Here is an 18,199-nt window from a genome sequence, read left to right as displayed (position 1 = left end):
AGGGTACATGGCCAAAATTATTTTTTCTTAAACTAGCCCACCGGCAATTTTGGTAAAGAATCTTGTTAAATGTCGCATTCGTGGCCTCCTAGAAAGCGTTCTTTTCTATTTTGGTTTCTTGTCTCTCTCTCCGCGGAGTAAAAGAAAGGAGTCGTGCTGCGAAACGATTCCAACGCGCCGTTGTGATGCCACCGGAATAATGGTTACCGACGCAAGAAGGGGGTAAACACCGCGTCTAGTAGGCCGCGTGAGGATTCCAGCTGGGTAAATAGTGGAATTGACGTTATCGCGCGCGAAATATAGGAAGCGGTGTCTACCCCCCTGTTAATATTTCCGCCCCCCCATTCTCCAGCTGGTATCACTGTGTCGCTTTAAAATGGTTTTACAGAGCGATTCCTTACCTTTTCTCCGTACTGTGTCTCCCCATCCATTTCCTTCCCTCCGCTCTCCCCTCTGAGGATCCCCCATCCCGGCCTGCTCTCGCTCTTCCCATATTTTCTTTTCCTCCCGAAAGAACCATAGCGAAACATTCGCTCTAGTCTCGTTAAGGATATATAATATATATTTTTTTGGCCCTAACGAACATTGCCACCCAATTTTTCGACACTTTTGAAAAGCTTGTCCGTAAATATTTAGGATAGCTTTGATCGGCGAACGATTTGTTAATATGTAACAGTGTGGTAAAAGTTTTTTGTTGGTTAAAGATACGGCCACAAGTCGACAATATTCCGACTGGACGCTAAATTTTAAAGATTTTTTTTAAAAAAAGGAGCGTTCCCGTAAATTATTAGCGGAACCTTTTTCTCGAAATATGAAACAATTTTTCGCTGTGCTAATTTCATTCTTCAGTTTGTTCGTTTTGGCAAGTTCACCTCGACCTAATAGTGAGTAGGAATTGTTGGTATTTCATAATTAATATTGTCACGTAAGCATTGTTTTAAATTAATTCAACACGTTTTCCCGTAAAGTTTTAGCTAACGTTAATTTAGGATTGAAAACAATAGGGTATTAACTTTCGATTACATCCCCAAATCCCGAAATAAATTGGCTCATTGTAACAATACACCTACACTATCTGGCACGCATTATAGAGTCAGTATTATCTCAGGGTCCCAACTTAAGAGATATAATGGCGTATCGTTAATAATTGTAATTACAATTAATTATTGTCGGTTATTATCCTCTAGGGCTTGTTTGTTATCGTAATTATAACCGCTTATAACTATTTCCTCAAAGCCGCCAATTCCTCGTGGTAGGTTCGCATCGAGTTCTAAATGTTAAATACAGCCGCGCGCTAATGGTAGCGACGATAACAGTCGTGAATATTTTGTTTATTCAGCTTTAGGCGATTGTCGACGACGTCTGAAATATTCGTTCTTTTTTAGACGTATGGTATTCCGATAATGTCCAGTATTGGGGCGACGTTGTGGTCAATCCGGGTCAACCCATTACGGTCAACTGCAAAATGTCGGCCTTCGATAATTATTTGTGGACCCTAAATGGCATTCCGATACCCCTCGAAGACGACAGACTGTACTATCGGCAGCTGAAAACGCAGGATAACCAGAGGGAACTCAGGCTTACCATTCACGAAGCCGGCCACGAATGGTCCGGCGACTATCGGTGCAATCGCTTCTCGAGAGAGTACCACAGAGTCACCGTTCGACCTGGTATCGTTTTTTTCGTACCTTTAAAGGGAATATAACTTCTAGTATTCCTAATACACCCCCACCCCAAGGGTTGCAATAATGGCCGCTCCCTTAAAGCGCCGACAAATATAAGAACTGTTGAAAGTCAAATTCAATTGCTTAAGGTTTCTCACATGTTGAAATTGAAATTCAATCGTTCTGAAGTTTAAATTCAATCGTTCTGAAGTTTAAATTCAATCGTTCTGAAGTTTAAATTAAATCATTAAGAAATTTAAATGCAATCATTCTGGAATTTAAATGCAATCATTCTGAAATTTAAATTCAATCATTCAGAAATTGAAATTTAATCATTCTGAAATTTAAATTCAATCATTCTGAAATTTAAATGCAATCTTTCTTGAAATTTAAATTCAGTCATTCAGAAATTGAAATTTAATCATTCTGAAATTTAAATTCAATCATTCTGGAATTTAAATGCAATCTTTCTTGAAATTTAAATTCAGTCATTCAGAAATTGAAATTTAATCATTCTGAAATTTAAATGCAATCATTCTGGAATTTAAATGCAATCATTCTGAAATTTAAATTCAATCATTCAGAAATTGAAATTTAATCATTCTGAAATTTAAATTCAATCATTCTGAAATTTAAATGCAATCTTTCTTGAAATTTAAATTCAGTCATTCTGAAATTTAAATTCAATCATTCTGAAATTTAAATGCAATCTTTCTTGAAATTTAAATTCAGTCATTCAGAAATTGAAATTTAATCATTCTGAAATTTAAATGCAATCATTCTGGAATTTAAATGCAATCATTCTGAAATTTAAATTCAATCATTCAGAAATTGAAATTTAATCATTCTGAAATTTAAATGCAATCATTCTGGAATTTAAATGCAATCATTCTGAAATTTAAATTCAATCATTCAGAAATTTAAATTCAATCATTCAGAAATTGAAATTTAATCATTCTGAAATTTAAATGCAATCATTCTGGAATTTAAATGCAATCATTCTGAAATTTAAATGCAATCTTTCTTGAAATTTAAATTCAGTCATTCAGAAATCGAAATTTAATCATTCTGAAATTTAAATTTAATCATTCTGAAATTTAAATGCAATCATTCTGGAATTTAAATGCAATCATTCTGAAATTTAAATTCAATCATTCAGAAATTGAAATTTAATCATTCTGAAATTTAAATGCAATCATTCTGGAATTTAAATGCAATCATTCTGAAATTTAAATTCAATCATTCAGAAATTGAAATTTAATCATTCTGAAATTTAAATTCAATCATTCTGAAATTTAAATGCAATCTTTCTTGAAATTTAAATTCAGTCATTCTGAAATTTAAATGCAATCATTCTGAAATTTAAATACCATCATTTGGAAATTTAAATGTCAATTCCTTAAATTTGATTATTTATCTAAATTTAAAGGCAGTTCTTTCAAATTTTATTGTTTCTCTTTGTATTACTTCTACAAAAACTCATATTATTATTATTTAATTTTCGGCGCTATACTTACAAGGAGACATCCCGAAGTGTAACCCACCGATGTTCATGTATCATGAAAAACCCTAAAGGGAATTTATTCAATGGGCAACCGTTTTGCCATGGCAACGAAAAATGTTTTTGACAATACAAAATATTAAATTTTCCCATTGAAAATAACATGGGATTTTTACCTCAAATTGATCAAAAGTTGATCAATTCTGATGTTTGTGAAATTTGTTCACATTCTTCACAGGAGGGGGGGGGGGGGCTCGGAATCGGTCAGAATCCCATGTTATTTTCAATGGGAAAATTTAATATGAACGTCTACCAATCCCCCGAGTTTGAACCAAATCGGTGGGTTACACTTCGGTATGTCACCTTGTTAGTGGTTTGCTAATTATATAATTATTGGAAGTTATATTTCCTTTAGAATATGTTTGACCCATTTAATTTAATTATTATGGTAAATACAGATGCGAACGTCAAAGTTGATCGGGTGAAAAATGGAACGTCATACAATCAAATCTTGGTACTTGGAGAATCGAATACCATTATTTGCCCCGTCTTAACCGACGAATCGGTTCCAGTCAGTTGGTAGGTCTTCAATTTGGATTTCCATATATTCATCAGTAGCGGCGCTAAGGGTAAGCTGAATTGGGCTTTAGCCCCCTGCATTTCTGAGAGGGGCCACATATTTCTATTAAAAGGGCCACATATTCATAATTAAGAGGCCACATATTTTAATTTATGAATTTTCATTATCTCTAGAAATTTGTTTTATTTTGCTAAGAAACGTTTTTCTGGAAAAAAATCTTTGAAAATCAATTCGTTTACTCAAGAAGATAGTAGACCATAAACAGATAGCTTCGGGGGGGGAGGCAGTGGCGTAACTAGGGACCCGCAGAGCTCGCGACCGCGGGGGCCCCATGACATTTTCACAAAATAGGGGCCCTTTCATCTTAAGAATTAATTTTTTGCTACGAAAATTGTACTAATGCTTGATAACCCATAAAAAAGTTTTTTTTATAAAGGGCCCTTTTGATATCCTGCGGGGGGCCCAAACGTTGTCGTTACGCCACTGGGGGAAGGGAGCAAAAATTGAGAGAAAGTTGAATGGACAATAGAAAGAAAAGAAAGGGGCTTAAGGGAATTTAGGGAAGTACCCCAGGCATGCACGTGTCCCCTCCAGGTTGGATACAAGGTCAGTAGTGGGTCCAGTAAACGCGACGAGAGCCGCAACAATAAAACGACCTTGCTCTTCTCGCTTCCTGGTAAATTTATAAGGGCTCACTAAAGTTGTAAGAGCCACAAAATTCTTAGGGGCCACAAAATAATTAGCCCACCTGTGAAAAAACCTTAGCGCCGCTACTGATATTCATTACAAAGTTTTCGGAGCAACCGAGGGGCAGATCACTTTGTTACAGGGTGTCCTAATAATCATGATTAAAAATTTAATCGTGATCTAATCATTTTTAATCTTTGTACAGCCAACGCTACAGATTTAATTTTAATCTAATCTAATCACGATTTAATCACACGAGGGTGTCCTAATAATCATTGGAGTGAGCTGCCCCTCGGGAGCAACTCTTGTTTCTTCTTCGGGGATATTTACATTTATGTATTTATAAATATATTTTAAGAATTTAACTCGTTTTTACGTCTCATCAGAAGTAGATCGCTCTTTATTGTGAATGTAATTCGCGTGAAACATGTACCTTGGCAAGCTTCCGTTGATATTTCAAAAGAAGTTTCAGAAAATAAAAAAATAGTACAGGGTAATACGTTTTATAAAAAACAATTAACTTACAAAAATAAGTACATGTACATACGCGGTGTAATTTTCATCTTTTACCTCGTTAGGTAAATTTTGAAAGTAATGAAGCCATCCATGGGCGTAACCAGAGTTTTATTTCAGGTGGAGCTTAAGCGTCGCTTCCCCTTTTTAGACACGATTTTTCAAAATGCATTTTGAGTTAGAAAAAGTATTGGGCATTTTACATTTTACATTTTGAGTTTCTAGGAAACTATTTGGCATTTTGTGGGTTTTCAAAATTATTTTTCAAAATGTTTTTACTGTGGTACCATCATCGCGGCTCTTGTAGAGAAAGTTCGTCTGCTATTTACTCCCAAGAAATTATAGATGGCGACACTCAGTTAGTCACTTACTCAGAAGCAGACGAACATTCGTACAGTGCTGGCTGCGAGGATGGTTTTGAAATCTCTACGTAATTATTATTAATTACTAATCAATTTTTAATAATTTCAAACTAACTGTGCATTTGCCAAAACATTTTGCATTTTGAAAAGCCATTTTGTATTTTTTTTTGAGCTGCAAAAACCAAATTCTACTTGGCACAGGGCCTAAATAGTGTTAATCCGGCCCTGAATCGGATGGTTTAAACCCCTAACCCCCTTAAATACGCCCTTGAAGTCACCAACGGTAAGTAATGTAAGTTCCGCGTTTTATTTTTTATTAAAAATACGGTCTTTAACTATTTTGAGGTAAATTTTGAGTCGTGATTAGAGCATAGCGCCGAACCAATTTTCAACGGCGGCGGCGGGAACGATAATTAGGTCGGCGGCGGCGTGGCTCGCCGTTGAAAAAAATCGGCGGCGGCGGCGCCTAAGGGGAAAAAATGCCCCCCCCTTCAGAAATAGCGCCAGCCTTTTAATAGACCGCTAGAACTTAAATTGTTAAACACATTTAAAAAAATACATGTTTAATAGAATGTTTTTTATTAAAATAGGAACCACTTGTTTCCAAAACAAAGAAGAGGTAACTTTGGTTACATACTATCAGATGTAACTTATTTAATCATAAGTGTGCCTGAAAGTATTTTTTCATAATGATACCTTGTTGCAAGGATATGACGTTATTGACGTCACTTCCCAGTCGATGACCGTTTTATCGACATCAAAACTAGTTCTGCCGTAGGGGGGAAGGAAGTTAAAACCACTTTTACGCGACGTTAGTGCTGTATTTTCTTTGGTGGCTGTCAAAGACTATATAAAGTTACGCGTAGCTTTATATAGTCTTTGGTGGCTGTGAAACAAGGTCTCATTTAAATTTTTAATACAGATATGTTAAACAGAGGCACACTTATGAGTAACTATGTCACATATGATACTATTAAACTAAAACATTTACGCTAGTAATAACAATACTGTACTAATTTACTACCATTTCACTAGTATTATTATCTATACACTTTTTTTTTTAGAAGCTCGTTATGAGCGATTGTAACGGGTGGGACAATTCAGTCCGCTCGTCCATTTGATTAATCAGGTGCGAGATATGTGTTACGGCCACGCCAACGGGGGAATACTTGGGGATAGGGTTGGGACACCCGTGGCGGAAGTATGACAACCACCCGTTAGGGGATTGGTGGTCATCCTCACACGGCCATCCACAAACTCTGCCTCCCGGACGCCTGGGATTACAGGAGTGAGCCACTACTCCCGGTTATATACTCTTTTTCGAAACTTTTGCTGGGCGCCGCCATTATCGTACAGACAACCAACGAGCCAGCCCTCTACCGCATAAATATCATCCCCCAAATCCGGTTTTTCCCCGCGCATTTAAGTCTATTATCACACATTATTTTATCTTTGTATCAAAGGAATTTTTAAAATGTAATAGAATAGTTATTGCTGAATGCAGCCAATGAAGCTGATACGTTTCTGTACTTATTACAAAATACGAGGCGAGGCAACTCCAAAGCCGTTTTCGTTTCTCTCTCTCCTATCCCAGCTATCTGCTGCAGAAAATCTTGGTGCGCGCGGTGCAGTGGTGCCAGATCTTTTGGAAATTAATAATTATTTTTAATTTTATAACGCCAGTACGGTGCACCCAACAGCCTAGGAATCGTAGCACTACCAAAAGAAAAATCTATGTAGTTTAGATCTCAAAACGTAATTATTATACTTTAATAATGGAAATTAATTCGGCGGCGAAATGAAAATGTTTCGGCGGCGGCGTTTCGGCGTTATCTAAATAATGATAGAGTGCCTTTTGGCGTTGAGCTTACGAAGGTACATGTTTCACTTTAATAGATACTTATTTAGTAAGCTCTGTATCATAAACTTCTGGTTTCATTAATAATTTGTTATCGCGTGATATTGCGCTTTTCGCTTAATCTAATTTTCGTAAGATATTTCGTTGCAAAGGTTCAAAAATGGTCATCAGGTTGTACCCAAGACGAACGTAATAACCAAGAACAAAGAGCTAACCATACTGAACGCTTCTCCGTCCGACGCCGGACTGTACATGTGCACCGTGGTGTCCTTACGTAACCTGATGGAAACGGGACACATTATTTACGTCCAATGTTTGTATTTTTGGAAATATGTTTTCGGTTCTCCGTAACAGACGTAATTTCTATTTCCGTCTGTTTTTCCTAGACAAAGCCGTGGTGTTGCCGTTCGCCGAGTCGTTGGAACTGTCGTTGGGGGACAACTACACTCTGGAATGCATCGTTTACGGATACCCCGCACCAAAAATAACTTGGTTCATAGGTATAACTATATTTGAGGTGATATTTTTGCGTTCAAAAGAGCTGACGCCGTCAAAAAGAGAGAGAGCGAGATTGATTATACCATCTGAAATTTATTTCATAAAAATTGCGTAGATCTAAAATAGCCCAAACCCTACCCAACAGACCGATTCACTAATTGCTTACAGGGAAACAAACATTTAGAGCAAAAAGATTCGGTTCGGAAAATAGCATTAAAACAAGAGCAAGTGACATACTTATTGTTCTTCCGCTACTTATGCCGATACGTAGTACTTCATCCGAAAATAACGTTCGTGTATACGTCATTTTCATGAGTTGCTGCAACGTCTAATGTCGCAATTAGTTTGCTTGGTATGAATTGAGTATGGTGTGGGGTGTCGTAGTGGTTAGCACTTTCGCCTCGCAACAAGAGGAGACGGGTTCTATCCTTCCCAGCTTGTAGCTCTGCCTGAAAACTCTGCATTGAGTTTGCAAGTTCTCTACCCACTGATGTAAGGGGCTTTCCCCGAGCTCTTCGGTTTCCCCTTCCATAAAAATTTGTTGAGGTTACGGTAATAGTGAGTGTAGGGAGCTGTTGGCTCGCGTGGCAGGAAGGGCTCGCCACCACCCTCCTACGCATTGTAACCCGGCCACCTGAATTAATGGCTTTAAAAGTCGATTGATGACTTAGGCCTAATTCGGTGCCCTGGGTATTAGCCTAGCTGATTATTATTATAATTAGCCCTTATACATAGTTTGCAACTATGGTCTCCATGGAAACCGGGAGGGGAGATCAAAAATTCAAGCTATTTCGCGCGTAGATACGAAATAGGTAACCATTTTGTTGGTCATCTCATCGAAGCGACTAAATGGCGCCGTCATTTGGGTGGGGGGATTTACCTCCCCTATAATTTCTATGAGCTACAAAATTTTCTAATACCAACTCAGAATCGGATGAAGTACAAGAAATATCCTAAAAATCACTAGCAATTATGCGATAACTAAAAATATTAAATTTGACGCATTTTTACCCTTTTAAAAAACAGTTTTCCAGAGCTCAAGTTCTGCCCCTCCTCGAAAATCCTAAAATCACGTGCCTGTACGAAAATTAAATTTATGATTTCAGATTTTTAAATTAATATCGTGAAGGGCCTTAAATAAACCAAGATAAGATTTTAAGTCCGGGTTATTTAAATAAAATAGCAAATGACGACAGGAATATCTACGAAAAGAAGTTGGCAAAGTTTATCAAATTAGGCCTTTGACAATTTACCTTCGGTATCGAATAAAATTACAATTTTCGGTCTCCATTTCTAATTAAACTGCTCGAACAAATTTTAAAAAAGCAGTTAACCATTTTTAACGCGTAACTAAATTCTTAATCATTTGCAAATAATTAAAAACCGTAAACCGACGATTGAAACTGTTAACCCTCGCGTTTTTCTATGAAATCTACACCAGCAAAATGGCGGCATTGAACGGTTCATTCTTGCTCAAATTACATATTTATTCTTGGTGCATATATTTATACTTGGAACTGCGTCATTGATGACGTAGGGATGCAAACTATACCCTCGTATGATTAAATCAAGATTATATCGGGTTTAAAATTAAATCTGTGGACAGTGGAAAGATTAAAAATGATTTAATCATGATTACAATTTTTGAAATCCGGATTATTAGGACAACCTGTATCATCCTGATCTGCCACTCGCGTTAGATCGATTTTAATATTTTTATGTATACTAGATATCGCCAATTTATACTTTATTGGAGGGAAGCGCATAAATATCGAGTAATTTGTTAATGAAAACAACTTTAAACACTATTTCAACCAAAGTTTTATGTAAAAACAATAAACAACAAGGAAAAAATATATTTTCGCGCTTTTTTAGATAATTAAAAAAATTAACGTTTGAGATCGTTGGTGACATCTAATAAGATTTGGCGTATTTAAAAATCAACCTCTAACGTCGTTACCCCTGTGAATGGATCTTTTCATTCGTGTAGCGGACTGTACAAGCGCCTTTACTGTAAAGAACAGCCAATAATCTCTCGCTCAATCTCAAAATCTATGGCTGTGCGATTAGTGGTTTTAGGCAATCGAGTCGATTATCGAGCATCAATTTTTTTCATCGAGTATTCGAGTCGAGTAATCGAGTACTTGATTAAGGGGAAACTTTCTCTTATTCGAGTTGAGTAACTAAAAAAAACCTCGAGTAATATTTTTAACGAGTCGGGTTATCGAGTACTTGATTAGGAGCTGGTTTTATTCAAGTACTTGTGAAATTAAATTTAATTATAAAGTAACTTTCAATGCTGAAAAATATTCCTTTAATTTAAATGAACCACAGTTTCCACAACTTTGTAGGTATACCTTTATTGCCCTCCAAAAAGTTGTAAAAACCACACTTTGAACTTTGAAGCAACGAGGATAGAAAAAACAAATACTCGACGAGTTAAGAGAGTAATCGGGTACCCGAATATGCAATTTTTTTGGTACTCGGTAATCGACGAGTATTCTCCAATTACTTATTCGAGGTCGAGTTCGAGTACTCGACCTCAAAAAAGGCCGAGTACTCGATGATGTTCGAGGACTCGTACAGCCCTATCAAAATCGCTTAGTTCGCATTTACATTTGAGTTCGAAACTCGAAGAATAATAGAATAGGCTTTTTAAAAACCTTCGTTGAGGTAACTTGGAAGTGACGACCAGTCGCCGTCTCGTTAACCGACCCATCAAGTTGACTTCCAAGAAAAACGCCGGCTCCGACGACATTCTGTCCATCGCGGACGTCTCTTTTTCGGACGCCAATCTGTATACTTGCCGGGCCGAGAACACCCTAGGGAGCGACGAAACGTCGACGGTTCTCAGAGTAATAGGTTCGTCGACAACGCGAATCGCCAATAAGCCTTTCGATAAAGTCATTACGCTTGCCGAACTTGTTTTAATGTACGGCTTTCGTCACGAGATACGTAGGAGTTCAGTTTTGGAGGTTAGATATTTATAAAAAGGGCGACTCGTTGAATTTTAATTCGTGTCTTGTCAAAGAATATAAAGCCCCAGGAATGGAAGGTGTAGCTCCGTCTAGTGGAACTTTTGCACCTCTCGTTTTTAAAGAGAGGCCGGGTTGCGTCACCGTTTCCGGTTACTCTGATTTGCTTTGACGGAAGTTTCTAGCTCAGCCAAAACACGCGGCCAATAATATCAATCCTTCCATTCCTGGGGCTTTATATTCTTTGGTCTTGTTCAACTTGTTAAAATGTTCCACGCGCTCTTTCATATTTTAGCGTAAAACGCTCGCGCGTTTTTTTATTTCAGGGAGCACGCGCGAAATCGCTCGAGCCCATTTACCCTAAAATATCAAGACGCGCGTGGAACTTTAAACAAATTCAATAAGACATAAATAGAGTTAATGCTAGCTAGGAGCAACAAACACAAGGAGAACGCAGCTAGCCTTTAAACACGCTAACGAAGGGTTGCGTACGAATTTCATTGGACGAGCGTCACGAGCCTTTACGCTGAACGTTTCACGGGCGGGGGGAAGACAATTTCCGAATTATCCCCTTCCGACGGCAGCAGGCGCTAAAGCGTCTAGCCAATGAAAAACGTACACAAGAAAATCCCCGACTTTTGACGGGTTGCGTTCTCCTTGTGTGGGGTGCTGTGTTTGTTGCTCCTAGCTGCTAGCGTCTATTGGCTATCATAGTGAAACGTCACTCCTACGTCACGAGTGACGCGCCCGATACATCTAAACAAGAAGGCCAATGTTACTTTATAGAAAGGCCAATTCAGGCCCGTACACAGCCGCCAAAACTCGGGGGCGCTCAAATTCTTTTTGGGGGTGCCAATGCCTTGAGTCATTTTTATCTCCCCACCTATGAAATTAGTAAATTGGGGATGCTCAAGTACTCATTTGGGGGCGCTGAGCATCCCCTGGCGCCCCCCCATGTACGGGCCTGGGCCAATTAAACCCCAATCTAATTACAATTCCGAATTTTTAGAGACAAACATCGTGACGAACGCCGATAAATATACCAGAGAATTACTCTTCAAGATCGGCCATCCGTTAGTCCTGCATTGCAACGTTACCGACAACCCAAGCTGGAACGTCATCTGGTAAATATCTCTCGCAGTTTGAGATTTGCCGGACGTTATTTATGGGGTTTTTCTTTGGCCCGTTCCGAAACTGCTCTCAACTTACGCGTACCGTCATTGCGCGTGCGAGAGCGATTTCCCAATGAGTAACGCTACGTTTATCGGAGAAGTATTTAAAGGGAAATTTAAGCCTAAATTTTAAATAAATTATAGCTAAGCTTGTTAATTTTTCCCTAAAGATTAATTCAGATATATCCTATATCATAAGTCAGCGGTTCCTAAAAGGTGTTCCGCTGAACCCTGGGGTTCCGCGGAAGGGTCACGGTTGTTGAGAGAATTCGCAGTGCTGCCATCTTTGTTTGTGTCAAGAGTCTTTTAAGATAAGTAAGAAAAATGAGTTGGTGGTTTCGCCAGAATTAGGGGGATAATTTAGGGTTCCATAGAGAAACAAAAATTGGGAACCGCTGCCATAAGTAACGTAATAACCATAAATATTTCAATTAGTAAATATTATCACCGAACAGATTTCAGAGCTATTGCGCGCAGAGCCTCCCTAGTGTCTAAATATGCCTAAAGCGAAATATACTACGTAGTACTTCACCCGAAAATAACGTTCGTGTATACGTCATTTTCACGAGGTTCTTATCCTTGCACCCATTCTAGGTTTAAGGATGACGTCCAAGTGCAAGCCGACCCTCCGAAGATTTACATATTCGAGAGCAACAACACTTTGGTCATCAACGATGCCAGGGATTCGATCGACGCCGGCGAATACATGTGCGTGATACCGGGACATCGAACCAGGAAGCTAATCAGCGCCACCATTTACGCCAGATGTAATTTACAATTCCGTCCCTACAAAGCGGAAACAAAGGCCTAATACGGATGGTCTTTTTCAGCGAAGAAATTAATTCCTTCCGGGGAAGAGAATGGAGGAATTGTCGAAATGGTCCACGAAGAGCCCCTCATCCTGCAATGCAACGCCACCAACGCCAAGTTCGACTGGGAAGTCGTCTGGTACAAGGATTACGCGCTTCAGACCAACGATCATCACGTGGCCATCAACGACTACAACAACAGCCTGATTATCGCCCATCCGAAAGACGAAGACCCGGGGGAATATATGTACGTAGTTCATTTCCGCGGGAATAACACTCGATGAAACGTGTCAAAAAACGATAATAATCTCCTTCGGAGCGAAGTCTGAAAGCTACAATAACCGCCTAGTTAAAAATCGCGTAGTAGCGTAACCTTTTGTCCAACGAAATGGTGCAGGCTCAAATCCTCGCGTCGAAGAAGAAAATTGTAAACTTCAAACTTTAAAATCCAGTTTTAAAGGGGAACGGCCAAGCTTTTCCAAATATGCCCTTATTTCCGTATCAAAAGATTAACAAGACGTTCAATATACTAACACGTACCTTTTTTTTGCCTTGAAAAAATAGCTTTTGGCCTAAAAAGTTGAAACGAAAAATAACACAGAGTGTTTGGGTTTTAAATTTCGCCGCCATCTTAGGGGCTGCCGCCAGCGCCCCTAACCCCGTATGAGCGATTTGCGAACTATCCTAACTTTTAAAATCGCGCAAATTAGGTTTAGTTCTCTTATAACTGGAACGCGCCGCGCGTGAAAAACCAATTTTTTGAGTCTTCAGCAGCGCGCGCTTTTACGTTGTTTTTCCGTCTCACCGACTTCTCACCAGGTGTCGCGGCGGACGCGCCCTTTTCAATTTCCCGAAATTTCTTTATTTTATTAAAAATTAACCACTCAATATTTTTTGATGCGGTTTTCGCCATAAATGTTGGTTTTTAACGGACTATAGGGCTATCTAACTGGTTAAAGCTTGACCGTTCCCGTTCTAAAGAACTTTCAAACACGAAAATGGTACAGTCTCGTCAGCTAGAGCAGGGATTTGAACAGCGACTTCCAATGGACAAACGCGAATAGACCATCGCTCAAGATGGCAATGCTTACAAAATCAGTAGTTATATAGTACCACCGCGGGTCAGGGCCGTAGCCAGGACATCGATATAGAGCGGGTGAACCATATTTTAGGAGGGGCGAATTGTCGCAAAAGGGGGCGTCGGAGTTGAGTTGCAGAAAAGGCTAGGTCGGCCGAAAGAGATCCCCTGGCTATGGGCATAGACTAAGAAAGGTTTCACAAGGACATCTCGCGGGTAAAATTGAATTCGTGAAAAGTCTCACCGCTAGATGGAGCTACTATCTCAAAATACTGGGGCAAACCAAAAACTAAAGCATGAACTTAGAACTGACCGAACAGAGACCATATAAATTGAAGGACTAAAATATAAACATGTGGTTGGTAGTTGTATGGAAGTTGCGAAATCCTCACAGCTGTTTCTTAAGCCTACCTTTCTTAGTCTATGCTATGGGCCTGCCGGGGGTCCGACATAATTCGGCAAATTTTGCGTATGGGATTTAGAATCTCAAAGTGATTTCAGAAATCAGAAAATGATTTTTAGAATTCAGATCGCAATTTTCGTGTTGATTTCTGGTTTTTTAGGCTGATTTTGAGATTTTGGAACGAACTTTCACTCAGATTTCAGGATTTTTAAGCTTATTTCAAGATTTATAAAATCATTTTTCTCAGTTACTCGATTTGTTCAAGCTTTAATACTCCTACCCTCCTGAAGGTCGTTATTATAGACTTTAAGTTAAAATTTATCTCTCGTACTATAGGTGCGTAGTCAAAGCGACGAAGGTTGACATTTTAATCAACGCCACCATCCACGTCAGAAGTAATTGAACTCGAGTAAGTTTTTTTGTCAACCGGTCTCCACAATGTTGGTTTTCTAAACAGATAAGCCAAGGATAAAGCGCTTCGACGAGCGTTCTTGGGACTTGCAGGAGGGCGACATGTTAAATATTCACTGCGTGATTAAGACGGGACTGCCAACTCCTGTGATAACTTGGTATAAAGGTAGTGTTTTATTTTAACTTTTTCGAGAGTGTTTTCGCCTTAGAATAGTTTTCTTCTCGCTTTTTATGAAAGACGGAGTCTTGTTACAAGATTTGAAAGAAGAGGACAACCATTTTATCCTTTTGGGGGATGGTACCTTCGCCGATGCCAGGTTAATCGTCGAAGAAGTTGTCCCTCTCGACAGAGCCGTATATACGTGTAAAGCCCAAAATTGGTTGGGTTCCGACGAAGTCCATTTACTAATAAGGGTTAGAGGTAAGGATATCTTTATAGCGAGAGTTAGTTTTACAATCCCGCGAGTAGATGGCGATAGCGTCTCTGTAAATGAACCAAAATAGTTTTGACAAAGCTAAGCCCGAGGCTAAACCTCTGTTTGAATTTTTCCTTTGATAGCGACTTTGGCGCCTCTGTGGCCGGCTATCGGAATTTTTCTGGAGTTTATGGTTCTCTTTATCATTATCGCTTACGACAAAAAGAATAGGAAGAAACCAATTCGCCGACCAATACGGCAGATTACTGTCGGCAAAACGGCAAATTAACTTTCACGAAAAAAACCCAAAGAAATATATCTTTTCTACGAAAAAAATGAGAAAAACAACGACATTTTCAAACATTGTATTTATTCCAACACCGAATCAAAGTTACATTTAATTTTATTTTCACGATTGCAGACATTGTTTTTCCCCTTCTACATAGGGGGAAATGTGAATAAATTTTTACTACATATTTGATATTCGCTATTCTTTTTTGACCTTGGTCATAATTCGACAAAGAATTATAACAAAGAACATTTAGAAGAGGAATTGAAGCTCGTTCCACTTAAATACGTACCGGCAAAAGTGACATAATTACGTCACTTTTGGTACCGGTAGTGTCCCGCGGAAAAGCTTAATTTTGAGATGGGTCAATTTATTTTTCGGAATTAATAATATTTTAATATTATCGGAAATGAGTAGCCCCAGATGAAATTTCTATTCCTCTCTCTATTTACTTTGGCTATAATCAGCGAGTTTTCTCTGTTATAAGAAAATCAAAGGGGTTGGATTCTTCGCTTCGTTTAAATTAATTTAGATTGATGGGGCCTATTTAAAACTTAAATTGGCTTCTCGGTAACTATCTGGGTGCGCTGGCGTTACTGGCCCCTTTTCAATTCTTTGTATCCAGTTTCTTGTTTGGGATCATCTTTGTTAGTCGTGCAAGAATATTCTACCCCTTCTCCAGTATTTGATCGCGTAAGTTTTTTACTTTTTATTATATAAAAATATATCGTGGATACTTTAATCTAGGAATAGTCAAATATTTAGCTCAAGCTTTAATTTGATATGGGGCAATTATAGATAAGAAAACGTATCTACTTTAATATAAACATTGAAGTTTATTGACTACGTAAGTTATAGGACTTTTAATTGATTATATCAAAAATTATAAGCGTACTTTATTCGGTAATAGATTGTCTGAAAGAAGTTAGGTTCTTATCAAAAGTATAATAATGTACTTTTAAGAGAGAAGTATCCATTTAGGCTATAAAAATTAAAAATATTTTCCTTGGTAGGCTAGTCGCAGCCTCGCAGGTTATCCAACATCGAAAATACGCACCGTAATAACCGTAATACGGCTGTATTACTCCGCTTGACGACGTACGATGTAAAAAATACTCGGTGGAGCAGCGTTGCCAACTCCCAAAATTGAAATTATAGTATCGAAGCCCAAAAATTATCGTACTTTCTAGAACATTATAGTACATAAGTACGGCCAACTTCGATTACAGGTTATAGCGTGTTAGCAATTGTTCATAGTTGGCCGTTATTTTGGCGCAAATTTTATATTTATATATTGCCATATTATAGGCCACATTCATGTTTTTTGTTTTTTAGAACTATTACCAAGTTACTAGTTAGTAAAATAAGTTTTTATCTTTTGGAATATTTATTTACTCATATTTTCAGGTACATTACATATTTTTGTAAATATCACATTTGATTATTTTACCACTTTAAAGATTGAAGCTTTTTTTTACACATCACCTAGCATAACTTCGCAATTGTCAACATTTTCGCCAATATTTTTAAATTTGTACATTTCAACTTTAAATTTCTGAAATTATCGCACAAATATCGGAAATATAGTTAAATTATCGCAAAAAGCGTACTATATAGTACGCGATTGAAATTATAGTACGTAAAAAATTGAAAGGAGAAATTATCGCAATGTACTATAATTATAGTACGGTTGGCAACGCTGCGCTGGAGGGATATTTACTTAGAGCCTAACGCCGCGCCGCTGAGTCATTTACTTTTCGGCGTCATGCAACCTTTGCACCCACGTGACCCACGTTTATTTTTGAAAAGTACGTTTTTAGTTTCACATCGAATGTGACACTATTGCTATGAACGGAATGTCGTTAAGTGTTGTGCGTTTGTCGTGGAAATAATAAAAATAATAGATTGTCCGAAATAAGTTAGGTTCTCTTGACTATAGCAGTTCTTATCAAAAGTATATAATGTTCTTTTAAGAGAGAAGTATCCATTTAGGCTATAAAAATTAAAAATATTTTCCTTAGAAGGCTAGAGTCACAGGTTATAATGGGCGCGAAAACACGCACCGTAATACAGCTGTATGTATTACTCCTCTTGACGACGTACGACGTAAAAAATACTCTGTGGAGGGATATTTACTTAGAGCCTAATTCCGCCGATAAGTTTGGATCCCACCGCCGAAAACTTTTTGAGTTTTTCTTCGTAACTTTAAAACATTTTGGAATTTTGTTTCTCCAAATTTTCAAAAGGGGCATAATTTTTAGCCCCTTCGCGCCGCCATCGACGATTTTTGAAATATCGGTGCACCGCGCCACCACCGGGTGAATTTCGCCAAACACCGCCGCCGACCCAAATCAAAACGAGGCTACGCTCTATAATTACTTATTTATAATCACCAAAATAACAGTTTTTGTTTTGTTTAAATCAGGTTTTTTTTATTTTAACCAGTGTTTTTTTAAAACCCTGTTTTATATTACTTTTAAACTGTTATTTCGTTTGTGTTAATTCTTTTAAACTGTACATACTGTTCTTAATTAACTAAAATTATATATTCCCAATTATACGCCCAGATTAAAAAATTAACTTTTTTATTTTCTGGGACCATACTTAAAGGGATAACACTTCTTTGACTCTCTTTAACATCTTTGTTAAAGAGTTTAAACTAACACACAAGTATAGATACTCTGTGCCTAGTCGATTATTATGTGTTTTTGTAGATTTAGCTTCGATTTTCAATATTACAAAAGTCTCGCCAGAAATGAAGTTTTAGTTTAAATTTCGATTATGTACCAATATTTTGGCCAAGAAGACATTTTTGTTTTAGCTTCATAGTGTTTTGGTAAGAGAATGTACAAATAATTGCCAATAAGTTAGAGTGAATAGTTGTAATTTTTTGTAAAGTTAAAAAAACCTAAGGATTAAAAAAATCACTTGATTTAAACCATGGATTAAACCTTGGTTTAAACAAGCCAACCCTGTTTATAAA

At 37.8% G+C, this 18,199-nt stretch overlaps 1 protein-coding gene across 1 annotated transcript; it reads left to right on the top strand.

Moving 5' to 3' along the window:
- Window positions 1-467: 467 nt before the first annotated feature.
- Window positions 468-15,408, top strand: LOC149942631 (matrix-remodeling-associated protein 5-like). The gene is made up of 13 exons (XM_090177824.1): window positions 468-884; window positions 1,386-1,670; window positions 3,624-3,744; window positions 7,318-7,478; window positions 7,552-7,665; window positions 10,337-10,525; window positions 11,648-11,762; window positions 12,405-12,577; window positions 12,641-12,866; window positions 14,437-14,495; window positions 14,558-14,677; window positions 14,750-14,932; window positions 15,071-15,408. Exons 1-13 carry the CDS (start codon window positions 812-814, stop codon window positions 15,214-15,216), a joined length of 1,965 nt encoding a protein of 654 aa, XP_090033950.1. The 5' UTR covers window positions 468-811; the 3' UTR covers window positions 15,217-15,408.
- The last annotated feature ends 2,791 nt before the right edge of the window (window positions 15,409-18,199 follow it).

Source organism: Leiobunum rupestre, chromosome 6 (genome assembly GCF_980474605.1).
Source record: "Leiobunum rupestre chromosome 6, qqLeiRupe1.1.hap1, whole genome shotgun sequence".
Taxonomy (NCBI): Eukaryota; Metazoa; Arthropoda; class Arachnida; order Opiliones; family Sclerosomatidae; genus Leiobunum; species Leiobunum rupestre.
This window is presented reverse-complemented; position numbering and strand designations above follow the sequence as displayed.

Coding starts and splice junctions, on each gene's coding strand:
- LOC149942631 (XM_090177824.1), top strand. CDS start 812: ATGAAACAATTTTTCGCTGTGCTAATTTCATTCTTCAGTTTGTTCGTT. Junction 885..1,385: donor AAGTTCACCTCGACCTAATA/GTGAGTAGGAAT, acceptor GTTCTTTTTTAG/ACGTATGGTATTCCGATAAT. Junction 14,933..15,070: donor TTTACTAATAAGGGTTAGAG/GTAAGGATATCT, acceptor TTCCTTTGATAG/CGACTTTGGCGCCTCTGTGG.